The 24,126-nt window shown below is 40.6% G+C and overlaps 1 protein-coding gene across 2 annotated transcripts; it reads right to left on the bottom strand.

The window, feature by feature from the left end:
* Nucleotides 1-1,461: 1,461 nt before the first annotated feature.
* On the bottom strand, nt 1,462-24,112 carry npepps (aminopeptidase puromycin sensitive). Of its 2 annotated transcripts, none has more exons than XM_085409039.1 (23): nt 23,737-24,112; nt 21,969-22,053; nt 21,704-21,781; nt 21,419-21,540; nt 18,514-18,621; nt 17,299-17,499; nt 16,975-17,071; nt 16,858-16,891; nt 16,124-16,238; nt 14,033-14,197; nt 12,202-12,306; nt 12,055-12,115; nt 11,860-11,969; nt 11,598-11,661; nt 11,129-11,265; nt 9,783-9,917; nt 7,360-7,579; nt 6,808-6,950; nt 5,155-5,211; nt 4,896-5,003; nt 4,257-4,412; nt 3,934-3,981; nt 1,462-3,079 (listed from the first exon to the last, which is right to left on the bottom strand). In XM_085409039.1, exons 1-23 carry the CDS (start codon nt 23,857-23,859, stop codon nt 2,933-2,935), a joined length of 2,619 nt encoding a protein of 872 aa, XP_085265165.1. In that variant the 5' UTR covers nt 23,860-24,112; the 3' UTR covers nt 1,462-2,932. The 2 variants fall into 2 exon arrangements, with proteins under 2 accessions (XP_085265165.1, XP_085265164.1); XM_085409038.1 differs by having other exon boundaries at nt 11,129-11,268; nt 23,737-24,111.
* Between the last annotated feature and the right edge of the window lie 14 nt (nt 24,113-24,126).

The raw sequence follows: 24,126 nt of genomic DNA, 5'->3' as shown, positions 1-24,126 counted from the left end.
TTTTTTCTCTTTAAACTGCGACTCAGCTGAATGACAAACAGATAATGAGGCCAGATTAAATTACTCATTTTTATTTCAGGTAGTGCTTTAGGTCACTTTAAGGCCATACATATGCAATATATTCTTTTTCCTTAAACATATTAAACACATAGGGTGTATTTCTTTTATGCTATATGGGATAATGACCCACAGCCATAAGTATGGAAAACAGAGAGTATAGAAATTTAAGAAACTGAAAAAAACTGAAAGAATAAATTTGCAAATAAAAAGGCTGGTACAGTGGTGCAGTAATCAGCACCAGCGGTTAAATATCTGTCAGCCCTGCGATGCAGTTGCAGCTTGTCTGGGGTGTACCCTGCCTTTCACCCTATGACTAGGTAAGTGGAAGACACTTAAAATGCTTTGCACTGAGACTCAGTAGGTCTGGTGCTTTTGAATAGTGTACAACCTTTCAACCTTGATGCCAAAGGGCTTAAAATATGCAGACAATATTAATATAGTTTAAAATGCCATAAAAATGTAGAACAGCTATGTATAGGCTCTACTCTGCTAGTCTCTATCCCATATTGCTCTACCTCTGTATCTCGCGGCTTTGCCATCATACGTCCTTTTGTCATTTAGGTTTCTAGTGCCTGGATGATAACCAAGCTCTGCTGATGAATGATGAATGTTACTACAATAAGCTTCCCAGAAAGCCTTTTTTTGTAAAAGCCCCTGAACATTGTCCTTAATGGACAGACACCAGTTACTTTAATAAACTGTATATTTACATTTGCTCCTCATGTTCAACTACAATCAGAGTAATTTAAACATCTGCATGTTCAGAGAACACAGGTATTTTTTACTAAAAACCAAAATGTGATTTTAACTTTCTATCAGAATTAACCTTTAATAAATCTAGTTTCAGGGAGTTAAGCAGTTGGTGTGCATTCGTTGTCTGGTTGTAATTTGCTTCTAAGAAACAAGCTTACTCGTAAGTTGAAAAGTATCTGTTCAAACCACCGGCTTCAGATTTTGCAGATCTATTGCTGAGCACCTGAGTAAAATTTGGAAAGCAATTCTCATATTTCAGCTTGAGTTACCAGTGAACTGACAGCTCCCTGGATCATCCAAAGCTGGACATGTTTCATTTTTGTATATATGTTTTCTCTTTAATTTCCTGTGACAAATGACTTCAGCGACACATGTTTGAGTTGTGCTCAAGAAAGATGCTCAGCCACATTGTGAGCAGGCACACACATTCAGGCAGTCCCCTTTTTAAACGGCCCCCTTTTCAAAAAAGGAAATTAATTATTCAGTGCGTTTGATTTGATACAATACTATAAATTCAAGCTAGGAAAGAAAAGAAAAAACTGGCTAGGGTTAACAGGAACAGGAGCTGCACGAGCTAAAAATGATATTCTTACGTACACTCACCCCCTCACTCATAAAACTCAACATGTACTGATTTCACATCATTAGTTTTTATAATCCTTTTCCACTTTAATGAACACCAACTGTATTTTTTAACAAAAACCCCAAAACAAAACAAAAAAACCCCAAAAAACAACAAATGTTCCAAGGGAGGGGGCGGGGTCTCGACAACAGGTTAGACGACTCGTTGGTATGTTTCCAAAAAAACACATCAAATTGTAAATTCTATAATAGATATACTCGTTCAACAAGTCTGTGTAATCTGTCACATTAGATCCATTTGATGTTTATGAGGAAGTCCCCTATGATCACCGCTTCAGTGCTGAATATTTACTGCAAGACCGGTCGACCGGTTTAAGGCTTCCGAGGTCGACGGCAGGGTCAACGTCGATGTGTCGTGCCCGCAAAAGTCCGAACTGGGTCTCGCTGGATTCTCAACCCTACGGAGAGGCGTTTCAGGATTTTACTTCAGAAAGAAAAGGCCCCGGTAAGTAGTGTTGTGATCTTTTTCTTTCCTTGTCCTCACATAACAGGATTATCGCAACATTTAAATATATAACTGCATCGCTTTTATAAAAACACGCCTGGACCGTCATTTCATTGTGGGAGAAGGATAAAGAATCTGGATGATTTTAACTACACAACCTCTGCTCAACACAAACAAGCTTGAGGTTTGTTTGTTTTTTCTTCCTGGGGGGAGTGGAAACAGGTATCCATGAACCTTTCCATTTAATTCTTTGCTAGGAATACTGGCAACAAAAACAAAACAACTTAAAAATAAAATAATGCTTGCATTATACAATTTATAATGTAGTACCATGCTAGCGTTGCTCACCTCGTCCTAACCATTTATTAGCAATGTAGAATCAGTGCTGTTGGAAACTACAACACACACTATGGTTATTAACCCCATTCTGCCCAGGTTGTTTTTTTTAGTTTACCCAATCACAGCGCCCAAAAGTGAAGGAAGACCAGGAGGAACGTGTGAGAGAAACAAGGATGTGGGAAAGTATCACAGCAAGGAGGACTAAGTGCTATAATTAAAGCAGCAAATGCAGGGAGGAAAAAGAAGAAAAAACAAACCTCAGACACTTCATGCATTCAGAATGGCCGACAGCAGGAAAGAGGAGGACAGGGTTCACAGTTTTCTCAGCTACGAGCCAAAGTGGATAAAGGGGTGTTTACGGGCTGGTCATGTGACCGTTAGCAGGGTTGGCGATCATTTCGAGGGTCGAGGTGCTTGCGAGACTTAAAACTTGCGTGCTGACTAACAGATGGGTCATCTGCTGATGGGCAGAATGGGGATAAAACTACATTCCTGGTCTGTCTAAACAGAATTTTGCTTGTTAACGTAAAAAGAGTCTGTGTTTCCAACACACTGTTCAATTCTTGGCTTTGTCTTCTTGTTTCTTGCAGTTTCTTTAGAGAAATGAAGCCTGCTGCAAAGTACCCTCTGGTCTCCCGCTCTGGTCTGTAGTTGGGGGTGGGGGTAGGGAGTGGGGGCGACAGGGTTGGTAGTTCAGACAGGGGGTGCTTTGCGCTGGAGTAGATACTGGTGGATGTCTTCTGCGTCACGCTTAAGCCAGGCGGCATTGAGGAGGATGTTCTCACAGCACTGCTGCACGGTACGCTCGGCCGCTGGCGCCGGGTGACTCTCAAAGAAACTCTGCAGGGACAGAAAGGAAGGAAACCCTTAAACCCCCTGTTGCATCATATCAGTAACAATAACACCACATCAGATTAATAAACTGAATTTACAATCACACTGCAGAATCTAGATAATAAAGCAGAACAGAACCTCCTACAAAGAATAACATTGTATATAAAGTGGAGTTTCGATTTCTTCATGAACCACTTTTACAACCTCCTTTTGGAATTCTATCTGCATTTCTCTCATGTGCCAACATTTTCCATAAGACTTCCAGTTTCCTCATTTAGAAATCTGGACTGGGAAAATGCTTGTGTATTCGTAGCAGTAGGGTTTAAGTTGCTCAGGGCAAACAGGCAGAGACAAGCAGGCAACGAGTAAAGTAGCAGCTGGCAGAGTGAAGTGGGCGTGCATCGATTTCAACTACAATTCCACTTAGAGCAAATAAGCAACTAATAAGCAACTACCAAAGACACCAAAGGATGCTTTGTTTGTTAAAGTTAGATGGAAATATGATGGGGTGGGAAATATCACATGGAGTAACCCTCACTGTTTTCTCAAAATCTGAATTTTTGCCTCATACTCAGAGCCACAGACCCTGACTTCAGGACAGGAATTTAATATTTTAATCACCTATCAGCCTTTTTGGGTCAAAGTCTAACCTAAAACGCTGGATTGGTCATCAGCGGCAAGGATCCAATCATCCATCCTGTTGGGTTTTTTTCTCTTTGTTTATTTCACCACACAGTAAAAGTACAGCTAAAACACTTTGAGTAGAAAAGCAATGCACAAGAACCATTCCCTGTACCATTCATTTCCTAACTTGGAAAATTAATATAATTTAATTAAATCCCACAAGAGGGAGCGCTCACCTTGACTTCCACAGCCATTTTATCAATAGCAAATCCATCGACTGTGAGCTGCAAAGACACACGAATAAGACAAACGTGAGCAGACTACAAACAAATAAAACGGATGTCATTTTTAATTTTGTTGTACCTGTGACAATGACAATAAAGACATTTTGATTCTGATTCAAATATTTGTAGCCTGACCGAACACAAACTCCAAGTTATGAAATAAAACATAAAAGCATAGACACGCGTGTGTGTGTGTGTGTGTGTGTGTGTGTGTATTTTACAGTGAAATAACCAGAAAACCTCAGGAAACTGTAAACCTCAGGCCCTTTCTCTACCTTGATAAGCCTTGATATGAGAAATCCTCCCTGGTAGCGGTTATAAAGTTCCTCCCAGTTATCCTTGACAAACTTCCAGGCAGCTTTCCGTCCTTGTTTACTGCTTCCTGCCACTCCCCCGATTACTGAAACCGTGTCCTGGGGACGAACGTCTTCCTGTTGGGACGGGAACATGCAGAGAGAACTAAATTAGCTGCTGTGGTATTTGACAGAAGCCATGTTGGCCTCCATCACACTGCAGCTGGAGAATCATCAGACTTTTCTACAACTCCTTTAAAGCTGTAACAAGAAAGCACAACATCCAATTTTATCGGTCCACCGTCAGTTTTCATGTAAAGCAGCTTTAACTGTAACGTCCTTTAGTTTTGAGCTGACAGTAACTTCAGCACTGACAGGGACTTAAAGCCAAATGCAACACTTTTCTAAAGCCAATACTCCAAATTTTACTCACTCTAATCTATAAGTTGAGTCACACTAAAAACACGACTCAGGGTTACATACGAAAAAGCTTGCAGAATAAAAACACCCCTGGGTCTTTTTATTTGACCATGATTGCAAGTAAACGCCATTCCTTTCTTTTCCTGTATCCTGAGAAATAAAACTACGCTTGAGAGCCGGCAATTAAACGGTCTTATGTACCGAGAGGGCAAAGTTGAGCACTTTCTGGATGAGATCAGGGGCAGAGATGGCTCCGAGAACTCGCTCGATTCGATTCTTCTCCTCTTGCATGTCTGCTTGCTTGTGGAGCTGAGGGAGTAGTGACAAAGACACAATGTGACCGTGAGTACCCAACTACAGTCACTCAGATCCAACTCCTTTGGAATTATTGGTGCTAAATGACACAGAGTACGTCACTCAAAGCTTCACAGTGTAAGATGGAGACATGATGTAGTTTTACCTTCAGCATCGTGTCCAGTGTAGCACTATCTCCATGCTTCAATACTGTTAGATACACCTGTGGGCAAAAAGATGCTTCGACATTATCCTTTAATAACGTTTAACTGAATTACACTGTAGTATGGTGATGCTGCTATACTGTATTTTGTTGGGCCTTCAAGGTTTTTTCCCATCGGCATGTATCTTCTAATCACTTTCAATCAAATGAAAGCTTCTGATCCCGTCTGAGATAAGCACCTACAATCTTACCCTTATAAAGTGACGTTTTTACCAAAGATCAGGTGACCTAAGGTCATGTGACCAGCACTTTATTGAAATTCTACCCAAATCTTCACAATCAAACCTCGCCAGTGACAGTGGCGTCGTCTTGGAGGTCAAACATACCGTTTTCCTCTCCTTACAGAACACACCTCCTGTACTGTAAGATGCTTTATATGTACAGTGCATGCTCACGACAAACAGCGTTTTTTTAAAATACCGCTGGCTCTGTATGATGTCACAGAGAATAGACGTTGCTAATAAAAGGTCATCATGAGCACTGTGGACTAAAATTAAGACTGCTCGTTTCATGCTGACATGCTGGGGAGTGCACTATAAAACCAGATTAAAGCCAGTTGTCTGTGTGAGGAGAGCGGCTCTGTTTTTACCTGGTTAAATCCTCATGGTAACTTATGCTGAACATGTAACCTTGTTAGGAGCAAGTTATGTTCAGAGTTTCAGTTCAAAGTTGGCTGGAAGAGCCCAGTTTCACTAATTCTTTGATTTACAGCATGTTTCAAGTACATTTATTTTATTGGTTGACAGTTTTCTCTGTGTATGTTCTGCTATAATGCCTAATGTGTAAGAGACAGCAGCAGATTAACATAAAGTATAAAAACATGTGTTTCAAAAATGTAATATATGCATGTTTAAGTAGCATATAGCTTCTCTGCTGGGGGATACCTTTTATTTGCCCAAGTTGTTAAGCCATACCAAGCTAAAGAGATTTCCAGAGTTACAGACTTTAAAATAACAAAAGCCCCTTTTAATACGAGGCGCAGAGAGCCTGAATTATGAAGCTCTTCTTAACAGCTTGTTGATAACCATCATCTCCAAATGGGTTTTAGGTTTTGTCGAGCTCACTCGCTCAAAGACAGCGCATCTGTGTTGAGTTTCCTTCATAATATAGAGCTCTGAGGGGCCGCACCAACGCTCAGTATGAGATAAATAAGGCTCAAAGTTGAACTGTCAAATAGTTATTCTAGTAGAGTCAGCATAATATGGAGTTAGATATAAGCACAACATATGAACTACAAAAACACAGGAAGGCTCATTTATAGATAGATTTGGGGGTTTTCACTAGTTCTTGCCACAGTCAGTGTGCAAATGACTGACTGGAACTGCCAACTACTACAGACTTACATAGTGTGTGTCCGCAGGCTATTTCACTGAGTAAACAAGCCTAACATACTAAAAAAAGAAAAAATAATGGTGGAAGAAGATCTTCAGCTCAAGCAAGACCCGACTGCAGCCTCATGTCCACATTTTAAAATCTGAACTTTTTTGTTTTATTAATCTGATTTATTTTTTAGCAAATTGAAGCAAAACATACTGATCAGTGTGAATACCATCTGACACTGTTCGTTGCCAAAGTGCCTGCACAAGCTCAGCTTACCGGACTTCTCAGGTCCGCAGGTAAAACCTGCTTGCCATCCACGTGATCCTTGAATCTCCGCCGGGCCTCTTCCAGTGTGGGTTTGTGTCCTGCCTTACCCAGTTTCCCCAGAACCAGGCTTCTCAACAGAGCATCCAGGTGACCTGTAGCACACAAAAATAGCCCTTAGGTTACTCCATTACTCATGGACAGAGCTTTTTCACACTAATTTCAGTCAGTCATCTTATCCGACCTGTCTCCAAAGCAGAAACAGTGGAAACAAACAGTTCCGAGTTATATATGGTTCAGTTCAAGTAACCGAAAAGCTCATCTGATAACAGGGTAGCTTCTCTCATGGCCTAAAAAAAAGAAAAGCTTTTTTTTCTACTGCTATTTTGTACCAAAACGTTTTCAAGTTTGAAAATAAAGGTCAAATATTTTACTTTCCTACTCTCTACATTCCTCCTGCACAAGACTACTCTCAATTTTAATATTAATAACAAGAAAGGAATGGAGCGGCTCTAAGGAAGATGTGAACACCTTGAATGCAATCTCTCTACAACGCCTTCTCACCTTCCCCCGGTTTACTGTCCCAGCCGAGCTTGAGGCCAATGGGAGTAAAGAGGTCCCGGATGAACTCCTGGATTTCCTCGTGGAAGTCGGTGTGGGACAGCAGAGAAGACAACACTCCCAGGTTGCAGCTCAGGTCACTCCACACTGTGTAGTTGGGCTCATTGACAAAGGCTTCCATCAGCTTCAGCACCTCCACTGTGCTGATCATCCCTGCACGAGACTGAGGCCACAAATCAATTAGAAACGAAAACATCCCGGCAGGATGAAAGCCTTGTGCTTCATGGTGGATGTTATAGTTTTTCAAGGTGAAAGGTTTCTGTACGAAAATTAACTTTATAACCACATTTGAAGTCTCAAACTGCAGGTGCAAAGGAAAAGTTGTGCAACAATGGTACTAACACTAACAATAAAGCATTTCATAGAAAACGAAGAATGGATTTTTTTCTAAGAAACGTGGATCCATTTCCTGAACTGCCTCAGGGTCAGAAGAAATGCTTTTCCAGTAAAGTGACTGTGTGTGGCATGTTTGAGCTCAGGGTTAGAATATGTTTCCAAAAAGAGAAGCGATATGAACAAACGAGCACTTTTTGTCACCATACGGCCATCACGTCCACATGAGCTTGTTTTTAACGTGCAAAACAATAAGTTTTAGTTGAATGAAGACGCACAAAACCTGTTGAGTTGTTCGCTTTCAAAGCAGAACAACTCAACAGATTTATGATTAGCCGCCGTTTGATCTTGTGAACATTACTCCTATCACACAGTGTCAACATCTAATTTGCCTGCAATAAAGTTCAGGAAAATTCCAATCCTTTGATAAAGCTGCAGATTGTGTAGGAGTAAAGAAGGAAGCATAAAGGTCTGATATGAATCCAAAACCACTTTGTGTTGAGCCAGTGGGAAGGAAGCAGAGGACGAATGAAGAGTTTGCCAGTGCGTTTAACTTGTTACAACAAAACCAAGTCAGCTTGGAATCAAATCACATAAAATGTGATAGCTGGGAGTTAAAGTGGGCCAGAAGAATCTGGAACCAGGTTCCAGCACCTTCAGTAATGACTATTTAGATCTCATAGCCAGATTAATGTATATTACTATCAAAGAGTTCATTTTGCAGCCTGGTGTTGCTCCCAGTAACAACATGGTGGTACTGGCTCAGTAATAGGAAAGTAAAGACATCCCAAGGCCAGCTTATAGCTTCAACACATCTCTGTGAGCTGATCCATCTAAAAAGCACTTTTCGTGAGCACAAACAGAATAATATCTTAGATAGCAGGTCATTTCATTTTGCTCAACAAATACCAAACAGACAATGTTTCTATGCAAGTTGCCAAAAAAGGAATCTGCTAGCTAAATGTATAGCTGCTGGATTTCCCAAAGAGAGAAAAATGGTAACGTGGGACTCAGAGGTGGAGAAAGATGTTTAAAAACCAGGAGGCTGTAATGTTATTCAAAGTAAGGACTGCTCGGGAAGTGACGATCTGTCGACCTTTGTGCATTTTGCAGTTTTTAAACATGCGGTGCTGCTCAAGTTACGCTTTTGTCAAATGTCTCGCAAACAAATTCAAGTTTAATTATGTTATTCAAAGGTTGTAGGAAATACTGTACTAGGCACTAGGTTTAGTGCAACATAAACTGATTAGTTTCCAGTAATGTGGTGAAATTTACAGTAATGCAACACATTAGCTCAGTATTCATTTAAATCCAGGGTCAGAGATATTTATATTTATCTTCAAGGTGATGATACCGAGAGTCAATCACAAATTTACTTTTTACCAGCTTTAGTGTCTAGAAGCTCAACATGAGGGCCATGTAGCTCTGGAAAAATCTGCTTCTGTCACTGACCTCTAAAAACATTGTGTTCAGAAGTGTTCACAATAATTAAGAGAAAGATACATCATAAGCCATTCACAATTTTAAATTAAATATCGATGGAGGCATACAGAGACATGCTGCTAATAGAAGTTGACAGTGTTACAAAACCGGTCATTAGAAAACACTTTTGTCTCTTTCTAGCTGAAAACTGTTGAGCTTGATTAAAGACACAATAAATGCGCCGCTTTAAAAAAGAGACACAAAGCAGAAAAAACGAGCTTCATTAGCTAGATCTGCTCATTATTCCCAATTAGTCAGGTCCACTCTTTGATGCAACACTTCCATTATAATTTCAGATCGTGTAATACATAAATCTACCAATAAGAAACAGTTGTACTTGTTTGACTATCTGTTTTTTTCCACGTTCATGTCCCACATTTTCTCTTCACTCTTCCTGCTCCCTTGTACTGTAAATCAGGTGGCTGTTTACTCTGGAAGGGAGTGGATTTCCTTTCTACATTCACAAGCAGCCAATTACATTCTGCTGTGAACAAAATGAAGGAAATACTATTCTTTAATTGTTTTGTTTCCCAGCTGTGTGTGTGGCTTACAAGGGAGAAGAGGTCATTCTGCAGTCCCAGTCGGTCCACAGGCTGCAGGCTGAGGTCTCTGATGCCTGGGAGCAAACTCTCCAGCATGGACGAGCTGTACTGGATGCGATAGAAGCCCACAGTGCCGGGGTTGATCTGGAAAACAGCAGAAAGACAAGTCTGAGTCAGACTGTGGGAAATTTGGGCTCTTAACATTTTTACCCTTTACACTGAGTGCTGAGCCTTACACACTATCAGAATAACACACTATCAAGAGAATAATCAACAATAAGCTTGCTGTGATGAGTGAATTATTTCTTAGGTGAATAAAAATGAGACAATAGTGAACAGCAGGCCTCCAATCACTATTCTCCACTACTGACTCTAAACTGCACTGGATACCTATAGTCAGATCTAGCAGTAATGGGATTTCAACATATTGTTTGCATCAGCTGTGAAGCACTGACCCATTTAAAAGCATTTACCATGCTTACTTCCTGAGGAACTGTTAATTTGCAAGTCACATTTATAAGCAGCTGAACAAGTCCATCGTTGTCCTTGCCAATTTACACCGTGGTCATTATTTTAATGACCACACAAAAGAATAAATATAGCTGCTTAACCTGTTCCTTTGAGAGTGAACTGGGTTCACAGAAAAAGTGTTATTTGACTCTGTGATGCTTACAGCTCGTCCTTCCAGCTGACAATAAGGAGCTCAGTCTGTTAACTTTATTTCAACTTTAAAAGTTACTTTTAATGAAAAGACGACAGACTGACGCATCTTCTCTCATTAATTCTTAAACTCAGTCTGCAGCTGTTGCAAGGGTCGAAATGACACAATCGAGCAATTTACAAACAACGCAAATGACATCTTCACTCAGGTCTTACTATGCATATCTTGGAATGCACTCTGGCCTACAGGAAAATTAATACTACTGCTTCAGATATCTTTATATATGTATACAGAAGGTTATGTAAAGATAAAATATTAGACTTTTAGATGGGCCATTAGTACAACAACCCCAGAGTATATCATAGAATTTGTCATTAAAATGCTTAAAATGATACCAACACCACAAAACTTAAATTACCAAAGAAATCTAGCAGACTGTGTCAGGATCCATGTGCTAGCCAAAGTAGCCACACCCCTATTTTGAAGCGTTATTGAAGCTAAAATGCAGGGTAACCCCTGTACACTTGTCATGAAGACTGAAACCGGCAGAGGTCCAATCTGATTTTTTGCACATGGCTGTAAACATGTATCATCTGCTGCAAAATCTGGGGTTGTAACTTTTTGGCTGAAGTATTTTACCGTTTTGGTGGTGGCATCATTTTCAGTGCAGGATATTATTGCTTAGGGACCTCACCTTGATCCACTGGTCTGGGCCAACACTATTCAGAGTGATGGTGGTCTCCTGTCTGTCCAGCAGAACCTTGAGCTTGGTGCATTTGGGGTCCTCACTGGTACAAATACTAATGGGGACCATCCAGCTGGGGCAGTTTTCTTCTGTTCAGCAGACAAATGATGGAGCCACCACAGGAGGATTAGATTCAAAGTGTTTTTCTTTTTTTAGCTCATTAAAAAGCAACCTTAGGTCTACATTTAGCTAGCTAGCTACTTTCAGCTGTTCCCTTGTTACAAGGGATTCCCACAACAGGCAGCTACACATTTTCTTATTCAGCACATTTTTGAGCCAGATACACTTCCTGACACAACCCTGAAGGGGTTGGAATTGAACCAGTGACCTTACGCTTGCTAACCGAATCTGTTAACCACTGCATCTAATGGATTTGGTAAATCCACATTTTTTGGACATGTCCGTGACAAACACTCACCATTATGTGGTCCACTGGCACAGAACTTCTTCTGCGATATCTTGAGGACGCAGTCATCACCTTGCTAAAAATAATATCATGAATATCACAGTCAAGGCACGCATGAATGTCACAGCAGAAAAGAACCAAACGCTCAACTAGAAAACTGTAGGTGTAGAATGAATGTGTTCATGTCACTGTGTTGGTTTAGGCCAGTTTCAAAATCAACTTCAACAAATATAAGTGCATGACCTGAGTCAAACAATCAGATTAGACAGCTCACCTGTTCCTGGTCGACGGCTATTATGGGGAAGCCCATTTGCTTGGTCCATGAGCCCATCACTGCAGCAATGGGTTTCCCACTGGCCTGTTCCAAACAGTCCCATAGGTCCTCTGTGGGAGACAGGAAGAAGTCAAAAGAGTGACTCCACACAACAACTTGACGTAAAGGGGAAGTATTTCCTGCATGTGCGCTCACCTGTTGATGCATTTTTATGTTGGAACTTCAAAAGATAGGCGTTCATTCCTTTCCTAAAGTCCTTCAACGAAAGAGAAAGACAAGTACATTCATAAATATTAAACATCAGACTGGAAATGACGACAGATACCACATCAGACAACAAACCTCATCTCCGATGTAGTTGTGCAACATGCGAATCACAGATGCTCCTTTGCTGTAGGAGATGGCATCAAAGATTTCATCGACCTCTGATGGATGGCCCACATTCACCTTGAGAGCAAAACACAAAACCATAAGTGGGTGTTACAAAGCTGACAGAAGGCCATACACAGCAACACACACAGACCTTAATACATCTAATTTTATCTGTCCTTCAACACACTCAGTAATTAAGAAAACAGGGCTCTAGAGTGCGACCAATATGGTCGCAAATGCGACCAAATTTTTCAGTGGTGCGACTAAAAAAAAAAGTTGGTTGCACCTGTGCGACCAACTGTTCAGGTAGCAAAAAAAAAAAAAAAAAAAAAAATCTGCAACCTTCCCTGTGGTCAACAACAGACACACATTTTGCCCCTATCGTGGACTAAACCAATCAGAGATAGTAAGGGGCGGGACCTCTCTGATTGGCCGTGGTCCAGTTGAAAGTGCAGGTGGAAGTGGGAGGTGAGTAGCTTGAATAAAGCGATATCAATTCATTAAATCCTGAATCGACTTTTAAATATTACTGTGTTTTGCCAGAAACGCCAGATTCTCAGATTAAAGCTCACAAAACCATTTCAACAACCAAACAGCAGATGAGAGCAGGTACACGGACTCCACACAAAGACGTAAACACAGACCGACGCATCAGAATCAGCTTTGTCTTTCTAGGCTTTCTCACCCGACGGCCCGCAGACGGACACGCTGTCGGAGCTCAGCGATTCTGATGCGTCTGGTCTGCGCTGTGATTACATCTTCTTGCGCTGATTCTGAGCTGCAGGTTTTGTCTCTCCAACCAAAATTCACCGAGCCAGCAGCAAAAGAAGCAGCAAACTGCGCTTCACATTTGATCAATGTCGTCATGAATTTTGCTTCCACGACTATTAAAATCACATCCATGCACAGCTAGCTCTCTCTCTCTCTCTCTGTACTTCAAGAACAGTTTCCGTCTCCAATCTCTGTTTTCTGTATTATTCATTGGCTTATTACCCACCAGTCTACCGCTGTTCACAGCGCTTTTTCTTTTTCACTTAAATGACCTCGGACAAGAAAGCCTATTTTTTCTGTTATTCAATACTGAATTTAAACTTTATATGCAGAACATTGTAGAATATTTTTAAGGTTATCTGCTATAAAAAGCCAGACCAGGAAAATCTCCTTCATGTTTTTCTGTGTTTTATTCTCAGTTACTTTCACACAAAGGCATCTGCTGTGATGTTCACAATTCTGATGAAGTCAGTACTGATAAATGATCAGAATTATAATATTTCTGACTGTCTGAGGCCAAGTTGAATCGAATCGGGACTTTAAAAACCAGAATCGAATGGATTATAGAAATCAGTGATGATACGCAGCCCTAGTGAGCAGCCTAGGCACCACAGACGTGGATGTAGCTGTAATAGGAAAAGAACTATTGCTCACTTTTCTGTTAAGGCCTGATCCTTCTGAAATTCATAGCCAGTGCTCTGACACGGTGGCATCAATCTTTGAATGCTGAAAAAGCACAGTGTATCCAGAAAAACACATTATATTATATCAATTATTATAAAATTTGTGTACGCCTAACTTTTGTGCCGGTACGCCTAACTTCTTAAAGTTAGGCGTACCGGTACGCCCATGGCAAAAAGTTCGTCTAGAGCCCTGGAAAAGATTATGTGAGTTGTGAATGTGAAATCCAGATGTTAAGGTGGGCTTACACCCTAGCGATATGGTATCAATAAAATCACTTTTTTCCTCCAAAGAGACAAAAAGTTTTTTTAAGTGACTCCCTGCATACATCTTGGATTTCAAAGCTCACCTCTATGGGATGGCTGCTGTCCAGCGCGTCCAGATCCAGAGCGCGGGTGTAGTCGGCCGAGACAAACTGAGTCCAGATGTCATATTCTGGGAAGCAGTGGTCCACACACAGATACTCAATCCAGGATGCAAACCCCTCATTGAGCCACAGATGGGTCCACCATTCCTGCACACAAACACAGACAGGCACTAAGACGAGACCGTCCTCCAAGTCCTTCAAAACTAACGGAGCACAACCAAACAAATTACAGTCGTTCCTGAAGCACGACGAGTTTCCCAAAGGTAAAAAAGGAAACATTTACTCGTTTGTTTCCCATTATGGACAAAGTTCCTTCACATCGTTGCAACTCTAGTTAAAAACGATCATCTTCAAACTGCACCCCAAAGCTACATTACCTACATTAAAGGCTAACATACGTTTGGATATCTATCAATTTATCCACCAATCATAGGAAATTCCTTCGTTAGAGCAGGTAAAAATGAAGATAACCACAACCTGTAACAAGAAGAGCTCAAGCAGGGTAGTACGTAGCTCAATAAAAGAAGCAGACCAAATTACTAGACTGTGGACTACTTCAAGCCAGAAAAGCCAATGCACTATGTTGGAGTATGGATGCACCTTCCATGGGACTCTGAAAGAAGGAAATTCCAGATTCTCCAGGCTTGGAAAGAGTAAGGCTACGTTCACACTGCAGGTCTTAATGCTCAATTCAGATTTTTTGATCAAATCCGATTTTTTTGTCTGCTTGTTCACGCTACAAATAAAATGTGACAGCAAACGCGCTCTAGTATGAACGCTCAAAGCGCCCGCATGCGCAAAAGAAGACGTCACACACAACGCGCTCTGTTTAGACCCAGAGCAACAGTATTGTTTGACTGATGGCCTTAATATAAAGACTTCAGACTTCATGTTTCCCAATTTTGCTTTAAGTTATTTTGTTATTTACATAATAATGTAAATAACCTAATAATGATCCTTATTGTTGTTTAAGAGAGGAGCGGTGCTTCAAAGGATAGCTGCAGATTTCTGTCAGAATCTGCAGATTATACAGTACAAAGAAAATGTTCACGTTTCTCCAACGTTGTCTTCCCAACAGTTTCACTGACATCTACACTGGATGGCCAGGAAGCGTTCGCGATGTCTTCTCCGGAGCTGATAATTAGCGTCTGTCTTGTGTCAGTGACGTAAAAGATTTAATGCGACCTGACCGTTCACACAGCAGTCACTTTCTAAAACATAGGATATGTATTGGATTCAGTACCACATACGGAAGTGACCCAGATCGGATTTGAAAATATCGGATTTGTGCCGTTCACACTGTCACACCAAGATCGGATAGATGGGTCGCATAGGGTCAGAAAAATCGGATTTGATGCGCTTTCGTCTTCAGTGTGAACGTAGCCTAATATACACTGCCAAGGGCAAACAACGGGACTTTCTGAATATCTGGAAGCCATAGATGAACATACGGAGTGGAGGCGGAGGTTATTCATGAAAAAAGGGGGAATCCTGTCCCTATTACTTGCAAGATTTTTTTGTATCATTGTGACAGCTATGTTCATTAAATATCTGCTTTCTGTTGTATAAAAGAAAATTACAATAAAGATATGAGAAAAATAAATGATAATATTATATAATGGTGTAAAAATGACTTAATGTATTATAAACACATTACATATACAGATATTTTAAGTCATATGCATATCTATTTATACAGTATGCATAAAGAGCATGACAAAAAAATAAGTCAGGCACTACTTTTTCTAATATCTTGAGATACAAATCAAATACTTGATATGAGTTTCACATTCTTATGGAGAGTGCAGCATCGAGACATTTTCTTAATGCCGTGAATTGAAGGACTGTGTAACCAAACACCTGAGGACAGTTTAGAGATTAAGACCAAATAAATAAGATTGACTGATTTCTCCAGAGATTTACATTTTGTCTTCTTCAACTTAGTTTATAAAATATCGTCCAGTTCGTGTTTTTGTTTTGTTATTACTACATTTGTTACGCTTTTAACAGGAATACATAATTTTCTGTTCTGCGTGTGTGTAACTGGTGTCAGTTTATAGCTTTTTTTTTTACCATGGTGACCAAATTTCCAAACCACTGGTGGGCAAGTTCATGTCCAACCACCAGTGCCACCCACTGCCTGGAGGATGAGCAGGAGTTCTTCGGGTCAATGAGCAATGCCGTCTCCCTGAAAACAGCAGAAACTCGAGGTTAATACAAAGACGGCTGAAGGTCGACGATTCGTCTGCAACCTTTGCCCTCGCTCATCTGTCTACAGTCCCATCGCCTTCTGTGCAGTTTATCAAGGCACTTCAATCTATTTGAGGATGCTAGATGAATGCGGCTCTGTGCAAATCAGATAGCAGCTGAATACCTAACAGGTGGTGGCACATTCAGCTAAGCACAAAGCAATTAAAAAGCCATTAGGGCCGTCATCCATAAAGAAAAATGAGTCTAACAACTGTTAAAGCCTGATTACACTCATGTTTAATCACATAGTTTATAAATGTCAGAGCAGGCTGCAAACCACAATTTCATAGACTTCACAGAAACATTTTCAAAGTGCTTGTTTATTCTAATTAACAGCCCAAGACCCAAAGACATTACATTTACAATGACAGAAAACAGAGAGATGGAAAATCTCCCATCTGAGCCACAGCCTCTAGAAATTATATCCTGGGTGGAAACAGACTTTATCTGCTTGTAGTTATGCTATTATTACATGCCTATTCATTATAAATACTATGGACACACTCACTCTGAATTTAGCCAAGTTAAAATATCTTATTGTGTTTTGTAAGGCTTACCTGTAGGTAACAAGGCCCCAGTTCTCCATGGCACCTGAATGGGAGGAAGAAGAAAGTGTTTCAGTTCGACTTTAACCATTTCCAAACTTCCACATGTAAGAACCTAGAGCTACTCACCAGCAGCGAAATCAGCAATAGCTATGAGATCAATTTTAGGCAGCGGATAAGGAACGCTGAAGTAGTCATTGTAGAAAGGTAAGGTCTTAGTTGCAACCTGCAATAAAAAGATGAAAGAAAATAAAAAGGAAAAGCACTTGTGTTTGATTCTGTGTCAGTAACCATCCAGCAGATCCACGTCATATAAACGCTGGTTAATTTGTCTGTTTTCTCATTCTGCTTACGGACAAACTTTTTACTTCAAGGTAAAGAAATTATGCAGTGAATAAAGCGACAGGTTGGGTTCAGCTCTGTAAATGTGGTATGTTTCAACAACAGCCTTACCTCCAGGGCAAATTTCCCTTGTTCAGCCTTTCCAACCGGTGTATAGACGCGTACCATTACACCATCTGATGACTGGCTTTCCACATAGTCATATTCACCAATGACAAAAGCTACAAGGTATGTGGACATGATGGGCGTGGTGGCAAACTTGACTTCGACAAGGTTTTCATCATCTGGGTGTGGCTTTCGATCAATGACATTCTGGAGAGAAGATCGATGCAAAATTAAAAAACTAAATATTCTCAGAAGTGAATATGGCTGAAGTGTGTACTGAAAATGACTCCGTTTAACCAGCTGATTGACAAAATATAGAAGCAACGAGTAACTGACTGTATAAATCAAAACCCTTTGGTTTATCCCAAAAGTAACCCTAACACTCTACAAAAAGGGTTATTCTAATCTGTTCTATTCTGCTCTATTGCCAAGTTCACAAATAAACGATCGTCTTAAATAAATACTGAGTAGGACACATTTTGAAAGAGTTGACAGCGACTGCAGAAATAACATTGTTCTCACAACTTTAGAGGTCAAAGCAGAAAATAAACTGCAGCAGGCATGTAACACAAAAAGGTCCCGAGATGGAGTAGCCTATGTCTGTGCGCAGTTCATAATTGCATGACAGTTTTAGTCTTTCAATTAATACCATTATCCGGGGTCCTATGATTACAGTTGTCTTTCTTTTTCTTTCCATTTATTTACAACTATTTTTTATCCTTTCTACTAAAAGAAGCCATAAAAATGTCATTATTAAAGAAAGAGTGCATTAATGTCATTCGTATTAAATTGTCAGAAAGAGCCAAATTTAACTTCACGGTCACTGCCCAGATGGACCGCGTCAGCCTGGAGGGGCGCTGCGTTTGAAATAATCAGAGCCAGATGATGCTGTCTGATTCATTTAGGCTGTAAAGTCGATCAGTTAAAATAGCAGAAAACAGTATACAAAATAAACACATGATACTTACTAAAATTTCCTTATAGTGACAAAACTGTATGTATACAGTAGTTAGACTTCACACAGAGCTGTTCATATTTAGCCAGAGGAAGAGTACACAGTGACTGTCTGCCCTCTGTTATGTAAGCTACACAGAAAAAAGAGAGGGAAAAGAAAGGAGGGAAAACACAGACATGCATAAAGGAACCCTGGCAGCAGAGAGTGACTTGGTCACTGTGGGGTCGTCACTTCCTCGGAGGGAGGAGTGGACATATGACACGTACCATATTTGACAAGGCTACTCGGTCCTTGGGAACTATCAAAGTGATGTCAAAGGTGGCTTTGATAGCTGGCTCATCCCAACAGGGGAAAGCTCTGCGAGCATCCGTGGCCTGGAGAAACAGGGGTGTGAGGGGCAGAGGGGAAAAGGACAGATTGTGAGACGAGGTGTTGGGTCCAGACGAGGCCAGGCTGTGTTTACCTTCAGATCACACACAGCCTCTCATATTCCACCTTCTGGTCTTTTTGTGTGACACCAGCTGCAACAGACTTCACTTCTGGTAAACTTAATGTTTACATTAAGTTTACCAGTAACTGTCACAAATAGAAACTTGAACCAACATACATAATTATCTATACACGCTAGAGATGGACCGATCCGATATTACGTATCGGTATCGGTCCGATACTGACCTAAATTACTGGATCGGATATCGGAGAAAAATAAAAAATGTAATCCGATCCATTAAATATCACGAAAGCACCTCACAAAACTTGCAACACGCCGTAACTCGCCTCAGAACGTCGGAGCAGTATACATCACGTGATAGAGCGACTGTGGCATGCGGGACCTGTCGGTGGTCTGGATAGCATGTGGAGCTTCGCTAGCAACCCGGCATTTCATCTCCGACAAAGTTATCCCCGAGAGAAGTAAAGCAAGTGTGTAAGTCCATCTCTGAATGTTTGTAAAGCATTCCCACGTTAAGCTTAACGAGCGACTGCCTCTCGCTCTCCGGCTGCTACTTCAATCGTGAAACTGCTAATGATCAGCTGATCGGCTTTTCTGTCGGGAGTCTCTCTTGTTTGTTTTTGGTCCACTTTGCGCCAGAAAGAGGAAACCAGCGGCTGAACAACAGCAGCACGTTTAAGCTTGATAAGCTGTTGTTACAATTTATTTAATATTACTTTCTACTCGAGGATCTTTTTCTACGTAGCTGACGCTGGTAACTGTGCAGGGGCGGATCTAGCAAAGTTTAGCCAGGGGGGCCGATAGGGCATTAACAGGGAAAAGGGGGCACAAAGACATACTTTTCTTTCTTATTCTCATTTAAAATGTCTAGCTTTTAATAAATAATTATCTGACACCCAAAGTTTTAATTTGATGTAAAATGAATAGAAGTCAATTACTGTATATAGTAACTATTAAGTCTAATATATATACCCTAGTAAGCTGTAGTACATTTTCCTTTGGGAAGGTACCATCTGTGCAGTCTGCAATTTTGTTGAAGAAAGATGTTGAATCTATTTAATATTTCTTGAAAAATAATTGATTTCTGTGCATTTTTTTTTTCACACTGCATCAAATTAAGGTTGATTACGTTGATTAAGCATCATGAGGTGGAGCGTGAGGGGTGGTTCCTTATTTTTTATTTATTTATTTTTGTTGTTGCTGGGAGTTGGAACCCTATTAGTTAGGTTGCTTAATATTTATGCTAAGTACTCTTTAAAATACCAGAATAGGGAGGATGGTGTAGGTCTAAGTTTATTAGATTGATCAGTATTGCTGAACTATGAAATATTTTTTTTGTATACAGGTATAACAGAATAGCTTTAGTGTTGTTGTTGTTTTAAACTTGAGTATGAACTTATACAAAATGCAGCAAGATATTTAAAAAACAGCTTTGTTGATTAAAAAACACTATATCGGATTCATATCGGTATCGGCAGATATCCAAATTTATGATATCGGTATCGGACATAAAAAAGTGGTATCGTGCCATCTCTAATACACGCCTTCATTTTTGCAGAGTGACAGGCTGTCACTCTGCACTGCAAACAGTCCTACACTTATTTTTAGCAGGAAACAATTCAACTGAACATTTTTGGCGTGGTCATGTAACCTGTTTCCTGATGTACAGAAACATACCTATGGCATATGCTTCTTTTAGATAAATGACAGTTCTATGTTTCCCAAACCAACAAGCTTGGCCAGTTGGAGTGACTGACGTAAGTATACAAGCATGGATGCATTTGAGCGAGTGTGGTCGAACTTCGCTCTCAAGCTCAACTTTCACTGCTCCCTTTTTGTGAACAGCTGACTGGAGTCATCATTTTAATCACAAATGAGACCCTGGCCTTTACTTAAGCTATCCCATCTTCTTAAAGCATATCGTATACACTATAAGTATTTCTTTGAAAATAAATCCAAACAGAAGCAAGATAGGTACGCTGAATAGTAGGAAATTAGATCTGCATAGATTTTTTTGCACTTGTTTCACTTCAGCCGAGTGTGAAAATTTTCACTTTTTCAGCTTTTTCTTTCTCTTTAATTGTGAGTGTAGCTCCTCACGAACTCACATGCAGAGGAACAGGTGAGAGTTATGTGAAGTGAAGAAAATAGAGTTGATGACAACTTGTTAAGTTACTGTAAGTGGTGCAAGAACTGCTTCCTGAAAAATCTTAAGCCCAACATGAGAACAAGGAAAAGCACACTTGAGTGAGCTTTTCGATAGTTGTCTCACTCGATCAGTGATTGTGTTTAGCAGAAATTATCACAAGCAAATACAGAAAAACTTGGCACGCACAAAATACTTTGAGTGTATAGGACATTTTTACAGCATTTACTTTGAGGTGAAAAAGAAACAATCTGCCAAAATGCATCCGTATAAAGAAAGATCCTCTTTATCCTCAAGCTGCACCCGCTGCAGAAGAAAAGCCTGCATGTAAATTACAGCCTGATTTCCTGCACAGTGGGTTCTGATAAAGGTGTCCTGGTCAGTGTCTATGCTTAATTGGCCAACTTCTGACAAGCAAAACTAGAGCGTATCAAATAGAACAAACTGTGAGAGACCACTCTGAATAGCAAAAACAGCCACATGACTTGCATGCCTCTGTTTTGCAACACAGGCAACTAAAGTGTTAAGCAATACACACAACTTCAAGTATTTTTCATTGAGGCCACTCACTCACCTCAAACTGTGTGACAGCAGCATAGCGAATCTCTCCAGTAGGAGATGTATATTTACTTCTATAGAATCCTTTCATTTTGTCGTTCAGCTCCCCGACAAAGTCGATCTTCAATGTGCCGAAGCCTGGGGTGACGTGCACAGAGAGAGACACACTGTTTGTACAGCCATCACCACAGGGGAGGTGAATAATAATAGTAATGATCATCTGCATGATCGTCCTTGTTGTTCTTAACAGTCATACAGACGGTTGCTTCAGAAGCAGGGACAGCCAACAGTCTCTTCTTACCTTTCTGTAGAGCACTAGGGAATGAAAGGGTGACTTTCTCATCCTCATTTTGGTAGTTAAATCCCGTCGCATTAATTTCTAAAAGGGACAAATTTTAAAAAGAAGATCAGAACACGTTGAGAACTCACGCTGTTGGCTTTGGGGAATGATGCTATTAAGAATTTTCAATCCTGAAATCAAATAAGATGGCTAGAAGTGACAATGCTATTCACAACAATGCCATTTATAAAAGCAAAAACAAGGTTTCCCTGAGTCTGACCCCCACCTTCTCCTCCCTGTGGTACAAAGGAAGCTGTGATGATGTCGATGTCAGCACAGTTCATCACAATCTGATTTGTAGCTTGTGTAACCTGTAAATATTGACATAAAACACGTCAACTTAGACTCTTTGCTGTGCCTTAATTTCTACATTTTCAGTAAATCACAGCAGCTGCATCCAAGTATCAGGAAGAGTTCAAGTTTAATTTTGGAACTACATCAATGGACCAAACCGTACCAGTGATTGTGAATTCAAATTGAACCTGTTTAGATTGCAAACACAGCAAATCTAATGTACAGATAAAAAATACAGCGTTGAAGGGAAACAATAGTTAGTGAAGGGAAATGAAAACAAAAACAACTAGGGGACTCTGAGTTGTGTGCAAAAAGCAGACGTTAATCCCCAACATAGAGGGAAAACCACAAACATTCACAGTTTGTGGCAATGTTATTTAAGATACATGGAAGCTGAGAGTATACAGTACTTGTGTACAAGTTTGTTTGTCTACCAAATCTGAACTGGTCATTTTACCAATTAAAAAAAAGCAAACTCTTTAAAGGCATTTGGAGTCTAATTTTAATGGGCAAACCATGTCACAGTTAATCAGTTTGCATAAAAACCCAAGTTGTCCAGGATTCTTCATGGAAAAAACTGTACCTGTGCTTCGCTTTTGCAACAACACCTTATAGAATTTGCGCACAATTAATGGTTGGCTATTACGTCATGTAAAAATTTGTTGTGTTGTTTTTCCAGGTTCCCTTTTGTACCAAAGGTTTGCCAGTGTCTTGTTAATCTTTTTAACAGATGACTCTTCCTGACAATGAAGCACTTTACACTACCATTAGTGGTGTAAGCATATCATAAAGCATATAAGGTTAATCTTGGAAATGGTGCATGTTTAGACAGCGTCTGTGATCTGACTTGATTGCTGTGAAAATGTGCGTTAAGTAACTGTTTACAACCAGGCGCAGGTGTTAGCACACTCAACCAACAGGTGTCTGGACAATGGGACCATTTATACACAAGTTAGACAAACAGAGTCGCTTTTTCCGTCCTACATAGTATCCAGTCTACAAAGTACAGCCATTTTATCGATAGATACAAGTGAGCACAAGATACAGTAGCAAACGTACCGAAAGGACTTTTAAAACTTTGTCATTTTACTGTCCTCACGGTGTGTGTTAATGTACAACTTCACCTAGTTCAACCGTATTAGTGGGACTGGGGTGGGAGGGGGCTACACGATGTTGCCATGATTTAGCAAACACTAGTGAGTATTGGCTGGGTGCTAGATAGCGCTCTACCAAATTCGCGAATCGCCAATTATTAAGTATCATCTTCAAAAGCAATGGGATGTTACTACGAGAGGTTACCGTCGCTGGTATTCACCAAGCTCCTCAACTTAGCGCACTGCCTGCCACTGGCAGATGGCTAACAGGTAGCTAGGCTAACATGAGAGTGCAACTCTGCGGCACGGGACTGTTGTGCTAGCTAGTCCGGATCAGCTTACTGTTAGTCACAGAAACATAACGTGGTTGTTTCTTTTTCATCCACTGGTTTAATTCGGCCAAATTGAGCCCGTCAGAACATTTAACACGTTGCAGCTTACATTAGCTAACGCGTGCAATAATGACAGCTAGTGGGCTAGTGGCTAACAATTTGTCGTAATTAGCTAGCAACTGGTAACGTTAGCTGGTCAGATTACATAACGAGATCCCCGCCATGCACAGATACATCCATTTGTGTATCTACGGGGGTGTCGTGGTCAACATACCTCCACCAAAGCCTCCAGCTTGCCTTCAAACGTGAAGTCGATCAGGTCAGGCTTCAAAGACAAACCATAGTTGACGGGGTAAACGTCAGTAGGTAGCCGTACGAAGGGCCTCCTTTCGGGCATGGTTCCTATATTTTGGTTGCTTGAGCTCACGAAGACGGTGCTGTGTGTAATGCTGGCTATCGCTCTGAGTTTTATTAACACGGATCTGGTTACAACGAGCCTCGACAGTGAGGATTGGCAGCAAGTAGTGACTCTGGGCGAATGACAACGGAATCGTGCGGCCCAGAAGCAACAACATCAATTGAAACCCTCCCAGCACTGCCAGCTACGGATCTCTCCTCTCACAGCCCAAACAACTCCACTAACCCTGCGTCGACCTACAGACAT

The sequence above is a fragment of the Rhamphochromis longiceps genome, linkage group LG6, assembly GCF_057381845.1.
Source record: "Rhamphochromis longiceps isolate RC_006_pf linkage group LG6, R_longiceps_female_GT1.1, whole genome shotgun sequence".
NCBI lineage: Eukaryota > Metazoa > Chordata > Actinopteri > Cichliformes > Cichlidae > Rhamphochromis > Rhamphochromis longiceps.
This window is presented reverse-complemented; position numbering and strand designations above follow the sequence as displayed.